Source organism: Tursiops truncatus, chromosome 8 (assembly GCF_011762595.2).
Source record: "Tursiops truncatus isolate mTurTru1 chromosome 8, mTurTru1.mat.Y, whole genome shotgun sequence".
NCBI lineage: Eukaryota > Metazoa > Chordata > Mammalia > Artiodactyla > Delphinidae > Tursiops > Tursiops truncatus.
This window is the reverse complement of record NC_047041.1, coordinates 3,866,240-3,890,477: the sequence shown is the minus strand read 5'-3', so window position 1 is coordinate 3,890,477 and position 24,238 is coordinate 3,866,240. Positions and strand designations below refer to the sequence as shown.

At 46.7% G+C, this 24,238-nt stretch overlaps 1 protein-coding gene across 1 annotated transcript in view; it reads right to left on the bottom strand.

Annotated features, from left to right (window-relative positions):
* Positions 1-22,926, bottom strand: part of SNX19 (sorting nexin 19) — a 47,978-nt gene extending 25,052 nt beyond the window's left edge. The window contains 8 exon segments of the mRNA XM_033861768.2: positions 10,519-10,648; positions 13,093-13,273; positions 13,751-13,847; positions 15,039-15,169; positions 17,386-17,505; positions 17,611-17,711; positions 18,838-18,976; positions 20,780-22,926. Of these exon segments, the coding sequence (XP_033717659.2) occupies positions 10,519-10,648; positions 13,093-13,273; positions 13,751-13,847; positions 15,039-15,169; positions 17,386-17,505; positions 17,611-17,711; positions 18,838-18,976; positions 20,780-22,492 (2,612 nt within the window). The 5' untranslated portion in view covers positions 22,493-22,926.
* Between the last annotated feature and the right edge of the window lie 1,312 nt (positions 22,927-24,238).

The window sequence follows — 24,238 nt, the reverse complement described above, 5'->3', positions numbered from 1 at the left end:
AAGTGCTTGTGCGTTTGTGTATGTGTCAGAGAAAGACTCCTTTGGATCCTCTTGAAAAATTCTAGCAGATCCAAGGGACTAAATGATGGTAGGATGCTGAGGGGACTTGGCACTTCATGCTTTAGTTTTCCTTTTGTAAGACTTACTCTCCTCCTGGCAGGTTCAGGGATGTAAATATTAGAAGGGCAAACCATCTTGGTACTGTCTACAAAGGTTGAGGAGGGGCTCCCTGGGGTGATGGGTAACTTGAGGACACTATTTCAGAATCCTTCCTAAAATGAGACCTATCTACACTAAACTATGAATCACCACAGGGATTGCAGGATCCAAAGTGACTCCCCTTCCTTCTTTCCTTGGTCCCGTGTGAACAGCAAGCCTGGCTGGTTCTCAGTCACCAGGTAGTTTTCCTGACCCTTTCCTTTCTCAGCACCTACGGTAGGGAGGTGGGTGGGGAAAGGAAAGGCTGATTAAAATGGCCACGCATTCAGGAGAATCCTGTGTCTGGTGGAGGGTAAAGGTCAGGGAGAGGGAGAGAAACACTAGAGCTGGAGCACTGGGAAGAAGGGCAAGACACAAAGGAGGGCGGCAGCGGGAATTTAGTGGTTGTCTTGACAACCAGACCCCTGTTGTTCCCAGTGACTCCACCTCACAGGGAGATCTCCAGGCTCTGCTCTGGGCAAAGACGGTCACTACAGGAGGGGAGAAAGGAGGGGGATTTCTGGAGGAGGGAGAGGTGATGAGGAAGCGTGTGCTCCACTCGATGCGCCGGCTCCCAACGTCCACAAACACTAGCGATCACAGATTTAGAGTACGCTCAGCCACGATGTGGAAGAGAAGAATGAGGGATGTACGTAAACAAGCAGACATGGCAGTTTCAAATTACGCTGTGAAAACGGCGAGAGTAAGCTGGAAAAGACTAGCCTTGAAGAGAACAAAGGATGAACGTTTGTTCTCTGATGAAGCAGATGTGGAAGTTAAGAAAGCAGGACAAACATTGGCAGAAGATGGGGAAGAAGGAAAGTGAGTATAATGAACAGAATCACCTTGGAGAAGAACTACCCGAAGGTATCTGTTCTAAGTTAAATGTCTACAGGCAGAATTTAAAAAACCTTTCCAAACAGGAGGCTATCCATCCTGACACTAAGAATACAAGACACAGCAGTGACAACTCCAGAGTCTCCACACAGCAGAGATTTGGGGGGCCCGACTTGTGGTTGGAAAATAAGAGGGAGAGAAGAGGTGGCAGAGGGAATACCTTGAAGCTGCATTTACACAGCAAGCACACTGTGTTTACATAGGTTCTGTATTTATGGGGGTTATATCACCCCAAGAAAACCTTTGGTCCTATAATTATATCAGTGTTAGATAAAAGTATGTTTCCCACCAGTTCACCTCAACTCCCCCCCCTGCTCCAGTACCAGACAGGCTGCAGGACACTTGGTGAAGTCTCTGTCTCAAGACAGAGGTAAAGGTCAAAACTGAGGCATTAACACTGGCTCCGTCTCCAAACCAAAGCTGATAGGAAAAAGCCAAACGATATCCACCCGTGGCTGAAAGCAACAGGCTGATAAGGTTCCCAGTAGCAGTGCAACCTGACCATCTCTACCTCAGTGACATGTGTATCTAGGACTTTGGTATCCTAGAAAGGCCTTCTTGAGCATAGGACCAACTAGCTTACAGAGAGTATTGACAAAATTTTTCAACCTCAGATGTCCAGCTGATTTTATCAGCTATAACAACCCTGGTTCACTCTGGGCTCCTGAGTCAAAACTGTTCTCAACAAAGCAGCTCTGGCACTGAATCCCCAAGGGGCTGCTCCAAGGGGCATCTTCTGGCAGCACACACTGCTCAGAGAAGTGCATGCTGAAGGACAATCAAAACGGGAGGAGGGGGAAGGATAAAAGAAACTGGGCTGGTCTCAGAGTCAAGGGCACGAAGGAGAGGGCAGATAAGCTGCCTCTGAATCATGGAGTGGGACAGCGAATGGTTTCATTACTATCACCACCAGGGCAAGGACCTAAAATTGCAGAATAAACAGCTCCCTCAAAGAAGGTAAATAGGTATCGTTTAACCTGTAGCGCCACCTGGTGCCCAGGGAGAAGTCCCATCCTAACTCCCCCAAGCAGCAATGGCAGGCGGGCTTTCCATAATGTATTTAACAAAACAAAAGGATCTCTCTCTCCGCAAACAGACACTCAGAAAGGGGCTGGCTGAAAATATTCAAAATATGTTTAAAGGTTACTTTTAATTGTAAAAGTAAAAATAATGTCCCTTTCCCTCTTTAAAAACGTTTCAGTGCCTGGGACATTCTTTACCCTAAACCGGTCTAAATGATTCCTATAATGCAAGGTCTAGCTTTAAACACCTTCCTCTCTAACATTTACCCCCAAGAATCCTCACGATTTTTTTTTTTTTTTACTGTGTTTATGGTCTACACTGTGTCATTTGGCCTCACACTGTTCAGTATTTCTGATTCTTATGGATTATCTCTTCTCTTAGGCTGAAAGGACCTTAACATAGAAATGATGCCATAGTAGGTCTGAAGAGCTAGCTCCCAACAAGTACTTAAGTAGACACAGGCATCAAATCTTACACAGACTTTTCAAAAATTATCTGTAAAGAGATCACCATACAAGAACCAAATGAAGTGAGTTTCCTAGAAAGTAAAGGAAGAGGGCTGGGAGTACCTGGGTTAAGGGGCAGCTCCCTGGTTCTGAAGCTCTGAGTTTCTGCTCTGGGTATGGCTTGGGGAGATGTTAAGTATGTGAGGAGGACAGGATGGCGTTCAGAGATAGCTAACATGAGGGAAGAGACCCTGATCTGAAGGATGCAGAAAAGGCCATCTGTCTCATGGGGTCTTTGCTACTAACAGATCACAAAGCAAGCTCACTATAAAGACCTCGCCAAAAAACCACTGCAATGTAAACACATTATGTCCTACATCAGACGTGTGACTGCCCTCGCAAATAAGAGTCCCAAGGAAATGCAGAGCTGAATTGAAAGAGAAATTTATGGAGCAAAGGAAGAAACCATAATCCATGTTTCCTGAGAAACTCTGAATCGTAACTCTGATAATCTTTTTCTGACTGGATGAAGGATTTAGAAAAGAGATACCATAGGGAGACTATATAATTTCTGATCCAGAAGTGCTTTAAGAATACAGATGGAAATGAATTTATATGCTACCATCAAATACATGTGTCTCTGAGGCCGCTCAGATGGAAAGTAAGAGAGATTAGATGGAAGTAGTGCACAGGGACTTTCAGGTGAGGCCAATTCTAGTGGCCACTGCTTCGTGAGAAAGCTTGCTCAGTGGGGAGGCCCGTATGCAGTGGGAGGAGGGGCATAGGCTTGCAGGCCAGGATGACTTAAGTGGAATCTCAGATGTAGCCCTTACTAGCTCTATGATTCTGGGAAGCTTATTTAATCTGAGTATTATCTTCCTCACTTATAAAATACATGTCTACCTCAGAGAATTGAACTGCACCTTAGTATATAAAGTACACAGCTGCTTACCTGATATAGTTAGTATTTAATAAATGTCAGTTCCTTTTCTGTTGTAATTGCTCATGACCTTTTAGTGGTGGGCCCGGAGCTTCCCGTAAGATATAACCATCGTCAGAAAGACCATTTAACTATCTGCTACTTAGACATGCCCACCGAGAAAGAGGCCCTTGAACGGACTCCACTCAGAGAACATCTAAGATTCTGGAGTGACTGAAGAGAATGGCAGAGGCAGAAGAGCTCACGGTCATCCGTTCATAATTGCCCTTAAGGGAAATGAATGTTCCCACCTGCGAACACAGCCCTCTCCAATGGTCCCATACACTGTCCATAAACCTTCTCCTGACCTTTCCTGAGAGATGGTTTGTAGAGACCTCTTTTCTAAGAAAACGATTCCATGGCCTGGCACAAGGTCCAGAGCTTGCCATTTAATTTTCTCCTGGACCCACTGCTTGCTGAACAACTTAACCTGACATATTCTTTTTTTTTCTTTTTCCTCTCTGTCTGCTTCCTGACTTCATGTACTTTTCTACTCTCCTATACCCATAGATCGCAGAACTTTCTCTTTTTTCCCAACTCTTCTGCCATGCTACTCCAATCCCACGTGCCCTCAACACACACACATGCTCACTCACCCACACTCACTCTTTAAGAAATCCTCACACAGATGCCAGGAATGTGTCTGCTGCCCTTTGACACAGAGTCTGATGCCATCTTCGGGGCCATGGGGAGGGCAGAGCCACAGGACGTGGCATTCGTGTACTCTGCTGCTAGCCTGGCTCGTATTTTTATCGTGGCTTTGCTCTGGGCATCCAGGCAGGGAACCGGGCCAGCTTCTTCTCATTCCTTCACTCTACATCAGGACTCCATAATAATCTCACCCCTCACCTTGGCTGGGTGTTCCTGCCCCAAACCTTCTACCGTCAATGGAGCACAGTACATCTCTCCTCCTTCCCTCCAACCCAGTCAGTGTCTGAGTGCTTGTCCAGTTCCCTAAACCTGATTCTCACGCATGCAGGGATACTGTCGGTTTCTCCTGTTTGCGGACATGAGCAGCGTACACAAGCTGCACTCACTCCCTGGCTTAGACTCTACCCCCACTCCTCTCCCCTCCCTTAGACTCTAAGTCCAAATAAGGAGTGCTCCTTCTTACATAATTGGACGTTCCCAGCACAGAAGCTGACACACGAGGTCAGGCGCGCGTGTGTGCAAGACTTCCCTTTGACTTAACGATGCCTTTTTTGGGCATCTAACTTCTCTTCAGCTCCCTGCCCCCTCTCTCTCCACACCACCACCAATCAAGGGAGATTTATGGAGCCTGGCTCAAATCAGAACTCTTCCAACCTTGGCTTGGAACGAGGGGTCAGAAGGTTGAATTTACTCTCTCTCTTCTTTTTCCCTTGCAGGCCAGAGATAGAGAAGGAGGGGGGAGGGGAGGGGAGTGAGGGAGAGAGAGAGAGATTGAGCCTGTGCAGGAGAGAGAAAAAGTGAGAGAGCGCATGCTTCTGATCTGGCAGCAGTCCCTGCATCCCAGGCACTTAGTTATGCATACAGGTCTGTTAAGGGAGCAAGGAGAATAAGGAAAGCTGGAAGCCGAAGAAATTAACTTATCTTCTTGGAGATGATAATGCTGGAGGTCGGAAAATGATGACATTTTTAAAAGGAGATGCGTCTAAGTCTAGATGCCATCAGGGATGGCAGTGTGTTCAGGATAACCAGAGAAGTGGCGGTAGCTACCTGTGGCATCAACACCAACTCTCCTTCTCTTTAGAACTTAAAGAAAGAGAATCCAAGTATTCTGCGAAAGGATATGGCTCAGACACAAGTGGTTTCAGGGAGGGAACAAACATGCTGCCTCCAGAGGAGCAGTCAGGGGACAGTCTTGGAGGCCAGCACTGAACCGGCTGCGACCACCCACAGCTCTCTGGCGTAGTGAGGACAGGTGGGGCAGGAGGTGCTTCGGCTTTGGGGAGGTATCACGTTCCAGCATATTTGCTTACCAAAGCAAATAACGCCCAAGAATGTTCCCTGCATGAACCTCTTTTTAAAAATAAAAATGCAAGCTGCCCAGGGAACAAGTAACATGGGCTGACTTTAGGGTGCTGCAGAGTACTCTGTGTTATACGTGAGTGGGCGTATGTAGAAATGCAGTTTTTGTTTTACAAACTGACTGGCAGTCTCCTCTTGGGGAATGTATACTGCTTTGAGTCAAAGATTTTGGGGCTGGCTTTTATCCTTTCAAATCATAGGGCAAACATGTGATCCTGAGAGACAGTCACTATAGCTGAACATCAGACAAACCTGGGTTCAGACTGCCTGTCGTATACTTATTAGCTCTGTGATCTTGAGTGAGCAAGCACAGTTCTTTGTGAGCCTTCGCATCTCTGAGATGGGATCACAATGGGTCTTTCACGCGGCTTTTGAGGGCATTCAGTGATATGCTTGTAGTGCTCAGCACAGTGTCTGCACAAAGTAAACTCTCAACAAAAGCTTGCTGCATGGTAAATCCTGCAGCTGATAAGACTACTAATGTCTACACTCTGAACCCTGAACTAAGACCTGTCTTTTCCATGTGTACCATGCACATGGAACTTGCTGGTGTAGACCATGGGCCACAGGCATCAGATCCTCTGAGCCTCTGGAGGGGGCACTGGGATTCCTTCTCCGATGTCCATGACTTCTTGACTGCTATCTTAAGCAAGCTTCAAGAACAATGCGAACCCAGCACAAGATAGTGGAGAAGAGGGCCAAGTATATCATTAAAAAGGCTGGGAGTAATGATTTATAGAGAAAGGTGAAAGGCCTTGAACAGGGAGGAGTGAGACTCTTCATTTAATTCTAGTTTGTAGAGGCTCAGGGCAAGGAGGGTGTCAACAGCTGTGTTCCTATTTCTGTTGCTGCTCATACAAAACAAAATGGACTTAAGAATAAAGTTTTATTAGCTATAAGAACTTTCTGACAGGAAGAAATATGGGGCAAGTCAACAAGTACAAAACATCATCACTTGGAAATACCTAGGATGAACAGAGGTGAACAGACCACAGTTACAGAGTTTTCCAAAAGTAACTAGCCCCAAAATTCTGTTCTTGCACAGTATTCATTTTGGCTTCATTCAAATTCACTATAAACATTCAGAATTTTCTCCCTTTAACAACAAAAAAAGATGCCGCCCAATTAAAAAAAAAAGTGAAAAGAGAAGAAAGTCAAGGGAAATTCAGCCACAAGCCCTCTCCCTGATTTTGTTTATGGCATAAGCTACCTTCACCAGACAGCCATCTACCCAGCTAACCAGGTGTGGTTCCAGTGGAACTGTCAGGGTATGGGGACGGAAAGGGGAGGAACTTAGCCTGACTCCAAGTTCTTCTCGTGAGGAAAGGTGCGACTTGATTCCAGCAGCACCAGTAAACCTGCACCCTGTACAGAACCTGTGCTTGTCTGTGCTGCAGGGAGACCAGGTGGTCTGCCGCCTGCTGTCAGATGCGGGGATGCTCTGGTTGTCGCCTTTGCAAGTGAGTCCATTGGTAAAAAGTCACCTTGAAAGGCCTCACACGCGGTCCTGTTTAGAAGAACAGGGGTTCTGTGCAATCGCAGAGACAGGCACAGTAGGAGCAGTGGATGCTGCAGAAGGAGACTGATCTGGGTGGGGCATCCTGAACAGGGGAGAGACTTTGGGGCCACTAGCTGGAGGAATCAGAAACAGAATGCACTTTTTACCCTTCTTTCCTTTTCCTGAAGCGCAAATATGAAGAGCTAACATTTACTGGACATGTTCTATGCACCTAGATATCTACTGATAGACATCATTACTGTTCCGAAGCCCAGAGAGATTAAAGACAGCAGAGTCGTAGTATACTGGAGTGGATAAGAACTTGGGCTTTGGAATACCTGGGTTTGATTTCTACCCTCACCAAGCATTCATTTTGTGATCACGGATAAGGTCCTCAGTTCTCACCCCTGCTAAACCGTAAAATATGTAAAAGTAGGGATCATGTCTTATACTGACCAGCTCTTAATATTTTTTCAGTGAATAAAGGAATAAGACCAAAACAATCACCCAGCTGGAGAGAGAGAGGAGTATTTTAAGGTAAAGTGGGATGTTTGCCACAATGCAGGCTTACCCATGTCTATGGTCGGGTCAAGTCAGTACTCACACCAGAGAGCACCGTCTATTTACTTCACACCCCACCCTCCACCTTACTGTCTCCTCCCTATCACGAGGCAATTTATGATCATCGCCCACTGAGGTAATGCAGCCCGGCCTGGAATTCTCACAGCCTGCAATTCCCCCGGATTAAATTCTTGTATTAAAGCTCCCTAGCTACATAAAATACCATTTCTTCAATGACCTTCCTGTAATTCCCCAAATACACTTCTCTCTCCTTTCTGGCCCAAGCTCTTTAATATTCTGGGTCATTCAAACTTCAGGTAACCTTCCTACCTTTTTTATATATGAATCTCAATCCTTTTTGAATTTCTCCAGATTCATCTGTACTTTTCTGTTACTACTGAGTAATTTCTTGTGTTCTGAAACCAATTTATCATGTAAATGACTTCAGGAGGTGGGGAGTCAACGACGACACACTAGCTCGTTTAGGATGTTCCCATTTTGGGGGAAGGTGAGCAAAGATAAGCCTAACAAAGGAAGAGAAATGAAGCCTCAATCAGCAACATTCACACATGACTGAAGAAAACATACGAAGACTCTACTTTCCAGTATAAAGGTATTGAGAAGGGAAATGTTTATTCTTTTGTCCAATATTTAATGAGCATCTTCTATGTCCCAGGCCCTGTGGAAGCTGCTGGGGACATAAGCCAGTTCTGGCCCTTAAAGAACCACTGGTCTAGGGCAAGGTTTCTCAACCTCTGCACTACTGAGGATGTAGATACATCCTATTCAGCGTAGGATAATTCGTTGTTGCTTGGGGCGGAGAGGGTGCTCTCCTGGGTGCAGGATGTTTAGCAGCATCCCTGGCCTCTAGTCACATCCTGCCTCCCTTCCCAGTTGTGACAACCAAAAATATTTCCAGATATTGCCAAATACCGTGGGGGAAAACTGATACGCTGGGTGGTTCACTAGTTTTGGGAAAGTAGACCATTTCTCTAATATACTGTGTTAAGTATTATTATCAAAACTTTGACTAGAGAAGAAGACTCCTTAGATCCAGGGGAAAATGGGAGAGGATGCCATAAAAAGTTTCACAGAATAAATGACCCTGAATGTTAATTTTTAAAAAATATTTAGCAGTAGGCCAAGAAGACAAGAAGACGGGAAGTTCAGGACACAGGGAGAGAGCAGGAAAAGAACGAGTAGAGAAGACAATCAGGCAGAGACCAGAGGATGAAGAGAGGCCTGAAGGAAGAGCATCCACAGAGCACTGAGGCCACGGTGGGTGGCGTGCATGGGGAGAACTGAAGTGAGGCTGGGACCAGATCACACAAGAAAGGAGTTGGAATTTTACTACAATAAATGAATATATATTTTAAACACAGTGGAGCCCTTTTTCAAACAAAACCTTATCTAGACCCCCAGTCTATTTAACTGATCAAAATGGTCCACTCGGTTTTCCCCGTGGCTTCCAAGTTGGCTTCTGAAGCGCCTCTGTGGAACCCTAGAACTCTGGAAAGCATGTTGGGAAAATCACTCTTGTAGGCAACAGAGCACCCTGATGAATATTAAGTGCAGGATATATGTTCATATTTGCTTTTCAGAAAAAGCAGCCTTGAGGCAGAGCTGAGTATGGAGGAGGGACAAGGGTGAAAGCGAGGCACAGAGACCAGTCAGCATTTTATACGTGGGCTTCACACGGAGACCAGTCTTCAGGCTGCGATGCGTAGGAAGAAGCACGTTGGCTTTGGAGTTGTGCACATCCAGTTTCAAATTCCACTGTGTCATTTACTATGACCTTGGGTATGTTGCCTGACCTTGCCAAGCTCTACTTTCTTATTCTGTGAAATGGGGCTACCTACCTCACTTGGTTGCTGTAAGAAAATATATGCCAACAGAGGTCAGGTGATGGAAATGATAAACACTCAGCAAATATAAACGTGCATCCTCTTCTTTCACTTAGTTTCCTAACGATGAAACCTTATTAAGACTCCCTGATCCTATGTAACTTTAAGTGTGGAAGGGGCAATTTAACTGCTTGTTGTTAATGGATTTCCTACTTGTTGCAGGATAGATACATAATTCTTAAGTTTTTATTTTTATTTTCTGAGTGGCCTATTAGCATGAGCCACATGCTAACAGAAGAGTTCAGGAATTGGCTTCTTCTTACTCTGGGATCTGCCAGGATGTCTCACGCAACAGTGGCCAAAGCTCAAAGCACTATTGCGTCTGTCTGGTTCAGAGACAGTGTCTCTGGCCTTCAGTTCAGCAAAGCTTGCATCAGTTTCATGGTTAGGTAGTCAGTAGCTAAAAACTCCATCTATGTACAAATCTTTCAGGAGATTCAAGTGGTGTTGGGATAACAAAGCCTGAATTATAAAATCTAAGTTTTAAATCCAAGTATCTTTCTATTCCTTACCATCCTGTGTCAGTAAGTGCTTCTTCAGTAGTGAATATGTACACCCCTCCCGGAGAAAATAATCTTTATTTTGAGCACTGACCAGTTTTCTCCTTGTCTTTCTTGTTGCTTATCGTCACAGTGACTATACACTGTTAGTTAAGAGACACATCCACTGTAACAAGGTGGAAGGTATAGGGCCCGGGGATAAAACTGGGTGGAGAACTGATCCTAGAGGAGGAAGAGTTCAGCTGAAGTATCTGAGATCACAGGTAGTGCCTGTCATTCAGTGGATGATGCCAGAAGTCTTACAGAAGCAGACCCATTCACACTTTAGACAACAAGGTGATACTCTCCAGGCACTCTTCATCCCTGTACCCCTAGAACAGAGATTTTATCTTCTCTTATGGCCACAGGTTTCCTGGACTCTATACTTTCCCTTTCTAGTGGAGAATTGGGCATCACATCCAACCCCTGTCCAACCTGAGACTCTAATGTGAAGCAGTCCTACCTCTGAATCAGGGTCCCAAAGATGAGATGAATAACTTTCTGCACGTTCTCCGTACATAGCCATCTCCACTGTTCCATCAGCAGCAAAAGAAGCAGATCCAGGGCTGTGTCAGCCAACTCTGTCTCTGTTCCTGGGGAATGAAAAGGCATCAAGAGTAACTCAGAAGAGACCCATACTTGAGGAACACATTTCAGTGCACTGGGTCTTCTCCATCTTTATATCAGTCGTCTTAAATTTTTGTAATCTATCTGTTTTCAAGAGATGTTTACTTCATTTCTACCAAGTTCAGTAACAGGCTCTGTATTTCTTTACAATTCTTTTATGTTCCTTAGTCACTTAGTAAGTATTGTTTATCTTTAAAAAGATTTTGCATATAATTATTTTGCCTCCCTAGCTTCTGTTTCTTTTGTACTTCCCCCAGGAAGCTGAATACATTTTGTTCCAAGGAAGTGCTCACAACTGGTGACTAACGGGAACCGGCAAGGTCCACTCCCCTCCATCCTTGTATTCCACCAGCCTCCACAAAGTAGCAAGGAAATGTTGTGAGCAGATCTGGGATTCACTTTTCTGTAAAAAACGTTGCTTTGAAAGCATCTCCATTACACAGAGCTGACGGGTTAGGATCCAGGAGATTTCAGTTCCATTTTGAGATAATATGTGGTTGTAGGAAAAACACTATACCTTTGGTAAAATGCTATGACAATTACTCATTTCTCTCCTGTTTCAAAGACTGGAAGGACCACAAATACGCTCATACCCATGCTGAGCTGAACTCTCTTAAACAGATGTATTTTATGGATGCAAGCGCTGTTCCCTAACCCTGTTCATGGGGTTCCATGTCACTTCTGATTTGCTTCACAGGAAACTGCCCCAGAAATACATACTGTTCCTGAATAAACCTCAGCTATAACCACAGCTACAGCTGTGATTAATGTTATAATTAATCACCAACAATCATTTTATTAGCCTAGGACCAAAGGGTATTCTCTGCACCAGCCTGCCCCAGCATTCCTTGCTTAAGGGTTCTTTAGAACATGAATGATTTCAAATTTGGATAAATCTGCTAGAACTGAACCTTACTTTCTTCTTAATCCCATCCAGTATATATTTTCTTTTTTCTGTACTGTATTTCAAGGGGGCATGGGAGCTGATATGTCTGCTTTCTAGTCATTTGCTCAAAATGGGATAATCAGTTCCTTGGAAAATAGCATTCCTTATTCACCCTCTTCAATTCTATCATTTTCTCAGGTTTAGCATTTACCCAGAGCTGCCATCACGTGGTGACAATTAGTCATAGCAGTAAAAAATAAGCAAAAGCAAACAAGGCACCGGGTCCTCTTGATAAAAGTGGTAAATTATCTACCACATGAGCATGTTGAGTCTCTCAGGGCTGGCAGAAGGGCTCAGGCATAAATTATCCCTTTAGAGATATAACGTTCAAAATTTAAAGACTTGATTTTGGCTAGAATTATATTATTTTACCCATCCCATCTTATTTATAATTTCTTAGAGCTCTCTGATGATTCTGCTGTCGTAACACTTCATTTACTTAACCAGTGAGATGTAAGCTCTGTGAACAGAGATGGGGTTGTAAACTCCATTTTTCACAGAGTTAAGCTGAGGTCCGTAGAGCAGAGGTCAGGTGACTGTGGGCACCTGAGAAACAATGGTGAAATCAGTCCTTTTTCCTTTTCTGAACCCAAGATTTTGTGATCTTTTCAGCGGGAGCCTTTGTTTTGGGGGATTTGAAAAACTTTCTTCTTATAAAATATTCTAGTTCTGCAAACCTACTAATATCCAGGGCTCCCAATTTTTACTCTGTAGAAAACATCTGCACTGCTGGGAAGTAAACCTGCCCTGCCTCATATGCTTACGAGGCGAGAGTGGTGTCCTCACCTCTTCCTCTCTGCTCTACCTTGGGTAACTTGGTGGTGTCATTTGCCACAGCAGTAAGTAAACCAGAAGGAACAGATCCAGGGGAAAAGATAAATTCCATTCTGTGAATGCTGTATTTCAGCTGCCCTATAGTACATCTACGTGTGGACTTCCAGTAGGCAGTTGGAAATACACCTCCAGTATTGAGGCATCACCACCATATGTGTTAGGGCTGAAACCAACCAACAGATGAGATAACCCAGGAATGTGCAGAGTAAGAACAGAGAGCCAAAAATAAAGCTCTGGAAGGCTGAGGAGCCAGCGAAGGGGACTGAGGCAGGGCCACAAGAGGGGCAGAAAGAGAACCAGGGAAGTGGCACCACAGACATCAAGGGAAGAAAATTTCTAAATAAAGGGAGTCGCCCAAAGATATGCCAAAGCATGCCAAAAATAAATAATGATGGTATTATAACCGTAGATCTTATCTTGCTGGAACTCCCCGTTTACGAGCCACGCTCCTCTGCTCGACTCAGCTCTGGGACTGTGTCGTATTCCTCTCCGTATCCCAGCAGAGTACCTCAAACATTAGTGTTTAACACCTGGCTTGCTTAGCTGAACAGATGAGAAACTGAAGCAATGAATCCCAACAGTCCCAGGTCCCAGGTGGACTGTACCCTGGCTCCCTTCTCTGTCACTTACCTGGATCACTGTTGCTGAGGTCTTGGGCTGGCATGGCTGCACCTGACACGCAGTCATCCACACATCCCTTGGAGATTTGTTCAGAATCTTTTCCTGGGGCTTCTGCTGGCTGCGTTTCTAGTAACTTTGTCTGCTTTTCAATAAAGGATTCCATCCCAGACATGGAGAGGATCTCTGACTCCTGAAGAAAGAGCCAGTGGCATGTCACATGAAGAATGCAGAAAGCATCAGGCCAACTGCAGCACTTGTGGTTCCTCTGTTCCTTCCCTGCAAGTGTCATAAGTAGAGGACCCACTGACTCTGTGACCACCTAAGTTTTTTTTTTTTTAACCTAAATTGCAAGGAAAACCATGCCTCTGTAGTCTCACTTGCCACAAAAACTTTGGGTTTTCTTCCAGGAACTGGCTTTCTCATTCTCTCATCCATTATTCGAAGCCCACAACTCTTGAGAAGCCAACCTGCCAACCCAGAACTAGTAGGAATTCCAAACCACTCTGAGAAAATACTCCTAGAATAAAAATCAGAGACCCAGATGTTGGTTAAGTCCTTTAGGAAGGCACCCAAGTCCTTTCTGATTTTGGAGACTGTCTCAGCTGCCTATAACTGCAGATGCAACATCCCAGCTATTAAGTCCAAGAATTCTCCAGGGACTTCTTACCACACTGCCTTCCCGGAGACAATAGAGAATCTTCTCGTGTGTCTCAGTTATATTCAGTGCTGGAGCAATTTTACTGGATGAGAACCTCAGTCTGGACCTGGTACAGAAACGAAGAGCAGAAACAGTATGTAATTCATGGTCTTGATCCCCATACAAAAGGGCTGACAGGTATTAATACCTCAAGACAAGAACACCCATACTTATTCTTAGGAGCTTACTATGGTTCAGGGTCAGAGAGACCTAGCCCTGAAAACCCCCAAACAATATATATTCTTGCAATTCTTAATATACAGTGCAACACTTGCACTAAGCTATGCCTACCCTGCATTTGTGAAAGGACTTTTGCTAATGTAAAATAAGGACCAGTCTGTCACGGTTGTATTCCCATAGGCTAGAAGAGTGGCTAGCACATACTATGCACTCATTAAACATTTGTTGAAGATTAAACAGACAAGTGGCACGGACCAAGGTTGTCCTTGTTGTTCACACCTTTTTGCACATCCACTCTTCCCCTTGTGTTCCAAATAAAACCAGGGAAAGAACCACAAGTGCTAACCTCAATGTTTCAAGGAACAGCGTTCTTATAAGCACAGGCACCATGGTTACCCTTCAAAAATGGGCCCAGTAAAAAAAAAAGGCTAAGGATTGTGAGTGTTATTGCCGGCCCATGAAACATGACACATGACAGACAGACACACACACATTCTACAACCCCCATCCCCCATTCTCTCTCTCCCTTCGTAATGGCCCAGATACAGATACGAAGTGTCCAGGAAGGAAAGTGTGGTGCCCTTCCTTTCCACGTGCTGGCTCTGAGTGCTGCCAGAGAGCACCTGGGACCCTAGTGCAGGAGAGAGTAGCAGCAATAGCCAGTGACCAAAATCGGCCCTGTAGGTGTCCATTCTAGCCCATTTCTGTTTACTGCTAGTACACTCAACTTCTGAGCCAAGATTTCCAGAAACGATGACAAACAGAGATCAGTCATAAGCCTTAACTCTTAAAGGGAAAGAAACATCTCAATTTTCCAGGGGAATAAAAAAGGAGAATATCCATATTCCAGAATTTTCCTTCTAATCAAAATTCTCTGGTCAGTTGGGGCCCTGGGTTCTCATGGCAAGACAAACATTCAGCAAGTGTGCCTGTGCAGGATCTCAGGCTCAGTCTGTGGTCTGGCTTTGTATAAAAATTGGTAGGTATGACCCATCTCCTCTCTTCTAGGGCCTAAGTGTGGGAATGGGCTTTGGCTGAAAACTGGGGATCAACCTGAGAACTGGGAATGGTTTCTCACTTGGTAGCCTTCTTGCCTTCTGGCTGGGGCTTGCTTTCTGTCTCGGCCTCACTCAGCTCCTCTGTGGGGCTCTGGGGCTCAGAGCGAGGAAATGCTGTCTTCAAGGTGTCCACGATAGCGCTCACCACCACCTGCAGGGGTCAGAGATGCAGGGTCAGACAGAAACCACAAAGGTGCTTTCTGCACCCAGGACAAGTAGACGGCTGGCCTATCTAGCAGAGCCTTAGCTATCCACACAGACACTAGCTAATGACTTAGTGGAAACTCTCTCCCCTTTTCTCTCTGGCCATAAAAGTCTTCCTCACAGAGTTAAGACAAACAATGTCATGGGAAAAGAAGCCAAAACAATGGGATAAATAATAATCTGGAAGTTCTACAGGCTGGTGAAATACTTTTCATTTTCAATTTTTTTCTTTTCATACAGAAGAATTTTTTTTTTTTTTTGCCACGTTGGGTCTTCGTTGCTGCGTGTGGGCTTTCTCTAGTTGCGGCAAGCAGGGGCTACTCTTCGTTGTGGTGCGCGGGCTTCTCACTGTGGTGGCTTCTCTTGTCGCAGAGCACGGGCTCTAGGCATGCAGGCTTCAGCAGTTGCAGCACGAGGGTTCAGTAGTTGTGGCTCGCGGGCTCTAGAGCAGAGGCTCAGTAGTTGTGGCACATGGGATTAGTTGCTCCCCGGCATGTGGGATCTTCCCAGACCAGGGCTGGAACCTGTGTCCCTGCAATGGCAGGTGGATTCTCAACCACTGACCCACCAGGAAAGTCCTCATACAGAAGAATGATTTTTCATTTCCAAACTGATAATACTTTCACCAAGATGTGACTAAGTGGAAGGAATACAGACAGGAATATATGGAGAAAAGAAAGAGTGATAAAGATTAAGAAATACCCTCTAGAAACATATGTGATATAAAAATGCTCAGAGCAATTCACATAGAGTAAAAAATCTGGTTTTTCAGTTAATTCGAACAATTTCTCTTCTTTAACTAGAGAAAGAATAACAAAAACCACTCAGGTTAAAGTTAAGGAATCTGGAATTGATATAAACTTCTCTACTCATAAGGACGAAATGAAACAATCCTCACTGAAGAGTAAAAATTATTTCTATTTCTCAGAATGGGAAAATGACATACAGACATTTGCTAAAAAGGAAAAAGAACAAACAAATGAAACCCTAAAATATCCAAATGGAAGGAGACGTTTACTTTTCCTTTGGTGCCTCTGGCTCATTAATGAACACTGCTGGCTCAGAGCAGCGCAGCACCTGCTTGACTTTCTTCTGTGCTAGCCCTCCACGAGCACAGCCAGCACAGCCGAGGCAAGGCTGAAATGGTCAAGCAGGACCACAGTAAAGACTGGGGGACAGCAACCCAGGGCAAGAACACAGAGAACCGCATGAATGCGGATAACGTAGCTGAGAAAATACAACTCGCTCTCTCGGCTCACAGGACGGTAGTCTGCGGTGAGGGTGCATATCTGTCTTGTTCACTCCTGTATCATCAGCAACGCATACAGTACGTGGCTTTAAGTAGGCATGCAGGGGGCAGATGTTGAAAAAATCAATGAAGGAACACGTCAGCATGGAGGAACACACCTGCAGGGAACTCTGGGGATTTTACCTCGTCTATCCCTTTCTGATTTGCAGTTTTTTCCTCCCAGCAGTGAATGTCTCCTAACTCCCACCACATGAAGTTCCACTGTATCACTTTATCCCCTGAAGTCTAGATGAGAAGAGGGAGTGGCCTCTTCTGCCACAAAAGTCAGTGTTTTCTAACCTCTTAAAACATATGCATTTTTTGATAAGCAGAAACCTCAGCCTTCTGCCCTGGAGGTGCTAAAATCAGTTGGCAACCTCTGCTCACAGGCTCCAGTGTGGTGCTCAAATGTCCTTCTCCTACCGTCTCCAAAGGTTCTGAGTTACCATCTCGAAGAAGGTACAGTTCTCTCACACTCTGTTCTCCAGCAGAGAATCACTACACAAAGCTAAGTCCAGCTCGGTGTCCTGTCTTAGGGCTCTTTCCTGAGTGACCGACCCTGGGAATGACCTTCGTCTCCGGGAGAGACCTTGCTGCCCCACCTATCTGTGGAGATGCAGAAGCACCCTTACATGCCTCCCCTGGAATCGCAACGCCATGACATCCCTGGGAGACGTGTGTACACCGACTGTGGCGGGGTATCGTATCCTCATTAGCTGTTCACTGTTGTCCGGCAAGTAGACGACCTAACCAATACTGGCAACAGGTCTTGAAAATCCCAGTGCGTGTTCCACTTACTGCTGGGTGCTGCGTCTCCCACCCCCGCCTCCACACTGATGAGAAACTAAGGTTGAGCACGGCGGCCCCGCTCGTACCTTGTCTATTCTGGAGACCATGAACGGTTTCTTGACAAAGGCAATACGAGCATCTGTGTTCAGAGCAAGGAACTCCTGCATCTCCTCACTGTTAGCGATCTCAGGAATGGCACAGAGTTGCTGCAAGAGACACAAGGACTTCAAAGAGAAATTCTGGTCCCCAGCTCTCTCCACCTTGGCTTGGGTGTCTGCCTGGTGGCTGGAACGAGAGCAGAGGGTGCTGACCTTCAGGAATGATTCCAAGAGGCTCTTGCGGGCTTCCACTCTGTCACTATCCATGTTTCCAAATGGAAGATCTGGAAAGAGCTTCTTAGGACCCTTCACATCTTAAAAAAAGCCCGAAGTTAATTCATTAACATTCACTACGAGCCATTCCATATAAAAAGCGTCCTGTGTGTAAAGGAAATAGAACTGTTGAATGCATTTCCCGGGGATTTGTGTTCCCTCACCTGCCGGCTGGAGCTGAGAGGCGGCCCGAGGCTGGCGAGGGGGCTGGGTCCCAAGGCCTGGGGCTCATCCCTTCAGAGTCCCTCCCCGGGTCCTCCCCTCCTTCGGATTTTTTTTACTTCAGGAGTTCCAAATATACCCCAGGGATATAATACAGACAATCTACTTTTCTTATTAATGATAATATTAAGGTATAAGAGGCCAAACACTATAGTGGTTATGAATAAGGGCCCGGAAGTTTAAATTTTGGCTCCAAGCCCTACTATAATAATGACCTTAGGCAACTTGCCTAATCTTTCTTTGTTTCTTTTCTGTAAAATGGGCATAATGATAGTATCTATCTTATAGACTGTTATGAGAACTAAAAGAGCTAATAAGTATAAAGTGCTTAGTAGAGAACTGGGCATATATTTTCGGTATCAATTATTGTTACTAAGAAAGAAAATGTGCAACTGAAATACACAATTTATGCCAAAACTTATTAAAATGTTTGAGTGATCGCTGGCATTTTTTTAAAAAACAAAGCAGCTGCTTACTAGCTTATTTTTCGAGTAAAATTTTATGTTTTCTTATTGTTCCTGTGCCTCACAAGTACCAAACAGCACACCAAAAAGCCTGTTGTTAAAGGAAAGCTGGCAAGGATTTCTAGATGATATTTTAATATCTAAGAGCAATCGACCTATGAATTTGGAAAAGTTAATTTAACACCTCACACTACCTCACAGGCAAAGGTGGACTGTGGAAGTTTCCTTCCTAAGCTTAAACTAGATGGGGCCCCAGAACAAAGCATTCGGTGGCAAAGAAGCACCTCGGAAAGAATGTCATTAGCACCGTCCAGCACTAAAACCCGAAATACCCAAAAGCAAACTGGGGGAGCACAGGATCCCTGAGGCTGCACTCTCCCCCTCCACCCTCCCCACAAACCAACAGGCCTCCAGCCTCTCAGATCAGGGTGGCTGGATGTGAACAGCAAGCAGGCATTCTGGGGCTGGGGTAACTCCTGACTTTTGATGAACTTTCGTAGATCGGATTTCTCCTCCAGACGGGTCTGCAGATTCAGGAACTCTCGGTAACGGCGGTTCACGGTGTGGTAGGCCAGCTGCTGCAGGCCACTGCTGCTCTCGCAGTCAAGGGCGGTCTCATACTGCCGGGTGAACAAATTTGTTTACTGCATCAGCTTACTGGCCACACAATAAGAGTAGAGTAGGGGTAAACGGAGCAAGATGCTCCTATTCTGTTCCTGAACGTATTAGATCTGACTGTTGCTCTAAGTTGTAATGAGTAACTCAAACTGAGTGAATTACGGAACGACATGCATTTCCCAACAGACGTGGCCTAGGAAGTGAAAAATGAGTTTTACTGCCCTCCACTCCTTCTTCCATCTCAAAGCTCTCCCTGCAAACACTCTCTTTACTCATAACTCTTTTCAAATCCCGAAGACACAGGATAAAAAAGAAGGTACAACACTGATAAAAATGACACTGCCTCTTTCATCCCTAATTATGGGGTTGGATGTTATAAGGGGATAACCATCTTGTCATTACACGCAAGCAGTGATTATCTATATTAGTTGGGGGAAGAACAAATAATCCAAAACAGCCGATGAACAAAAATCATTTGTTTGCCTGGAATGCATTAAAGGAACATGTGTTTTTGTTTTGCTTTGGGCAAATTAATTATCATTCTTGGGAGTGACGCTGAATTTTTCTTCCCGAGCACAGGTCATCTGTATGATGAGAAGTCATGTGGAGACTAGAGATGTTTTAAGGGGTCAGAGTCTGCTGCCTTCATAGGCTTGGAGAGCTGGTATGTGGGAAATGACAACGGTGCTGAAAGTTCCCCCAGAGCGAGCACCCTGAACAGCATGAAAGCTGCAACTTCATACCTACAGGGGGAGACTTTTTGACAGAGTAGTTAAGATATAATAAATTCTGTGCAAGAACAATATATGTGCTTGTTCTCATTAAGAGTAGGTTACTGTTATTGTTTGGTTAAGGTATTATACTGTGGCAAGTGATGGAAGAAACGATCTCCTTGTTGGTGGGACTTGAGGCTGGTGTTTAAAATTTTTCTAGAGGCAGAGAGAGGTATTCCTTATGAGCTGAAATGAGCAAAGTAGTCCCTGAGACCAGTACTGAGAAGGAAGGGTCTAGGTAAGACATGCAGGTGGAATTCAGGTTAGAGCTCTCAGACTTGGAGCACCTGGGAGTTATGATGCTCTCTGTGGAACAGTCTGCTCCTTGAGGGACACTATTTGATACTGACACGGTCCCAAGCTTGGCTGCACCTCAAAATCACTTGGGCTACAAACTCTGCTGTCAGAATACGGATTCTGATAGGCGCTGACGGATTCTGAATGAGAATTTCCCAAGAATGGGCCCCAAGATTCGTATTTTTTAAAAATACAACTCTCCAGTTGACTTGGAGGCAGCTTATCCCCAAACCAGCTTTAGGGAGCTGCTGCTCTAATCGAACCAGCCACCTGATCCATGAACCCCCTTCATATCATTTCTGCCAAGCAGTTCCTACTACTGCTCTTAAACATCTCTAGGAATGAAGAACTTGCTACCTTTCGATGTATATATAGGTAAATAACCTTCCTTCCTAAAACAAAAAGTATGAAAGATACCAGTACTTAAAAAAAGAAAGAAATTAGCAGGGAAGAAGTTTGGAAAGAATCTCTGGACAAGACTGTATCCATTGGGAACCACTGAAAAATATGACTCTCAGTAGACCAAGATTCTAGGGTTGTTTGTGAGGGTATCAGACAGAGGCCTACTCTGCTTCACAAATGAGCTTCAGACCATTCACATACAGATGCTGGCTGAATTAACCATAGCAGACTAAGTAAGAGTAGCCTCTCCCTCTCAAAACACTAGCTTCACTGACTCTGCTTTCCGACTCATTCCCAGACCAGAGTGGACAACCACAGTTCTAACCCTGTTACCTTCACCGTGTAGAGCGTGTATGGGTGGAATCCGGTGCCGCTGTGCTCTCGAGCAGTAATGGTGCCGGTAATACGAAGGTTCTGGATGATAACGGGGCCATCTGGACTGCTCAGGGGCTCAAAGCTGAAGGTGGCTGAGCTCTGGGGACCAGGTGGAGAGGAGGAGAGCAGTACCTGTGGGAGACTAGGATCTAGGGAGCTCACACCATTGGTGAGATCTTTCTCTAAGCACGAGGGTCGTGGGGGACACATCCTTTCTGGACTGGCCAGCAAAGTTGTAAGAGAGGTGACATCTCCCTGCTCTACGTCCTTGTCTGCTGTGTCAATCTGGATCTCTGGGCAGGAATTCAGCATGGAGACAAGCAGGCCGGTCTCTGTTTCTGTTCCTGGACCCTCCTCAGCTTCTGCCCCTTCAATTCCTTCAGATCCCTCTTCATCCTTAGACTCCAGAGCCTGGGAACCCCCTAGGGCACACAGGGAGTCCTGAATCCTGGCAGAGAGGAAGGTGCCTGGGTTCACGAGCATGATGGTTTCTTTGCCCAGTTCAGACAACGGAGACTCCAGCTCTGCGTCTTCGGACAAGAACAGAGGCTGCAGGAAGTGAGAAGAGTTGTTTCCTACTTCTCTCTCTTCTAGCACTCCCCCCAAATCTCCCTCCAGTGCTTCATGGCCTTCTTCGACTTCTGGGGAGGGGTGTGAAGGCTCACTATAGTTTAGGAGCACTGGGGCTGGAGAAGGGGCTCTCGCATCTGCTAGACTCTGGACCTCCACAATCAGTGGCAGAGATGTGGGCACTGAGGGCTGTTCCAGGGCACTGGCTGGGCAGAGTGGTTTACCCACTCCTGCTGGGCCAGTTCTGGTCTTGGAAAAGATGCCCACTAGCACAAGGTGTATCCAGTCCGGATCTGAGAGCTTGCTGATCAGTGGTAACATGACATTGCAAGTAATGAGTTCCACCACTACATGGCGGCCGGTCCGGGTCTCCAAGTGGGGCTTTGGCACTAGGCCTTGAAGCAACACGTTCACAATGCCACGTGTGTAGGCGACCTCAGTCCTGGGACTCTGTACTGCAGGATGTGGGGCGGTGGCCTGGCAGTAAGCCTCCCAGAGCTGGGAGGGCTCAGCTGTGCCACTCTGCTTCCCCGTCGTGGCCTCCTTTGCCTGAAGATAGCTCTGCAAGTGACAACCACAGAGAGTGAGAACCCTCTGGGCAAGAGCATGGCTGTCCACCCTGGCCATCCTCCTCCGGAGCTCCTGGACCAACCCTCGCATGGCTGCCTCCATTTCCTCCTCGAAGGCAGGCTCCTGGCTCACCGTGCGATACCAGGATGACACGAAGTCCCGCATGACCATCCGGATGGTGCGGTCGATCTCCTGCTCCAGCTGCCTCTCGGCCTCGGGGTTTGGGGGGCAGACAGCCATGGGGATGAAGCGCTCCAGGTGCAGCCGACCCGAAGGCCCCACGATGGCGTCGGCGCCCAGCCATCCTCCCAGCACCAACAGCAGCGCAGACAGAAGGCACAGGAGCCACACGTTGACCAGGAGGTGGATGACCAGAAGCCAGCCAAGCACGGCCCCCAGGGCCACCAGCTTCCGGCTACTCAGCAGGTGACTGACGCTGGGCCCGGCCGGGGGCTCCTGCGCCGCGGTCGCGGTCTCTGCCTTCATGGCGGGTGGGAGGGGGCTCCCCGGACCAGCTGCCCCCTCCTCCATGTCAGAGCCGGCGATGGGGCGCCTACTGCGGCGCGGACACGAGAGTCGGGCGGCGGGCCCCGACGTCCTACAGGCAGGGCCCGGCGACAGGGGTGGCTCGGCGGCTCGGCCTCTCCGCAGCCCCCTCCGGCCGGGGCGCGGCCCTCGAGGAAAACCCTTCGGCCCTCATGGTGCCAGGGCGGCGGCCCGCGACCTCAGAGGGTGGGCAGGGCCATGGGCCCACAGAACACTCACGGACGCCGAGGACCGGGGCGCCCGGGAACGGCTCGCGCTGCGCCCCGCCCCGCTGAGTCCCACCTGCAGTGAACTTAGCGGCGTCTCCTCCGCGGCCTCACAGGGTTCCTCGCCGGGCTGGAACCGCCGGGCACCGGCGCTCCGCAGCCCGGCTCTTGTCTAAGCGGCCGTCCGGCCCGGCACCGGCGACCACTTCCGGGTCGGCGGGAGCGAGGCATGTCGGGAGAGCGCCGCGCGCCCCGCGGCCCGGTGCGGCCCGGCGCGGCCCGGCGCGGCCCGGCTCCCCCTGGTGGTGAGGAGCCTCCGTGACCGCACAGCGCGAGCTAGCCAAGCGTGCGCCCACTTCCCAGAGATGGGGACCTGCGAGCAGGCTTGCAGGTAAGGACCCTCCGAGACTCACTTCCCGCTCTAGGGATTAAATGAAGTTTGCAAACACCGGGTACCGTTTAAGCAAACTCAGTAGTCCAATTACTTTAATCTCATTTGGGCATATTTTAGTTGGCCTGGTGATACATTTTAACATTCACCCCCCACTCCCCAGCGCCCGTCTCCCAACACCCAGCTCAGCTCAGCGAACTTGTGCTCAGGAATTGCTGAATACAAGGCATAAAACATTAACACAGAGATAGATTTATTCCTAAAATTTCATAATACCGTATAATAAAATCTTTTTTTGTGATTTGGGGTTATTTGCTGGTGGCATTGCCCGAGCAATTAAATCTTTTGAGCATCTGCTAGGTTCAATCCCTGTGATAGGTAGTGTGGAGGAGTAGAAGCGGTCCTTGTCCTCAAGGACCTTGCAGATAATTGCGGAGACGAGTTCTTGGGTCATGAGTGCATATTTAATAATGCACGTCAGTATGGGATATGGTCAAATGCAAATTATTATACGTATGAGGGGAAGGAAAGGTCACCGTGGGTTGTAGTGGTTAAGGGAGACCTCAAAGAGAAGGGAGCCTTTCTGCTGCCTTTCTATTCCCCTCCATCTCTTCTTCCCTTTTCCTCCCCAAATATATAGGAAAAGAAAGCAGAGATAGAGATGTATGTTCAGACAGTCTTCTGATAGATTTGCTTGGGAATGTGCTCTGTTTGATTGGTTTTGGGTTTTTTGCCTTCAGTTGTCCACACAGACGGAATTACCTGTAGGAAAATTAAGTATTCGACAGTAGCACTGACCAGGTGTAAGAGTGTTGGTGCCAGTTTCATGTGAAGCCGGCTTCCTTCTGCATTTTGGCCCCCAGGAGCTCTGTGTGCATGTGGCTTTCCTTTTTATTTTGGCACGGGACGTGTATCATTTGTACAGGGCTGTTCATGGTTGTCTTCAGCACTCTCTGTGCTGTTAGCAGCTTTTCATCATGATGGCCTTAGTCCCCACATATTTAGAGGAATCTTCAGGCAAACTCCAACCCAAAATTGTGCCAACAGGAAGCACATCGTGGCTTCTCCTCTCATCTCCGTTTCAGCTATTGGGGTAAAGATCTCTTTTGAATGCAAAGGGAACCATTGTTTAGA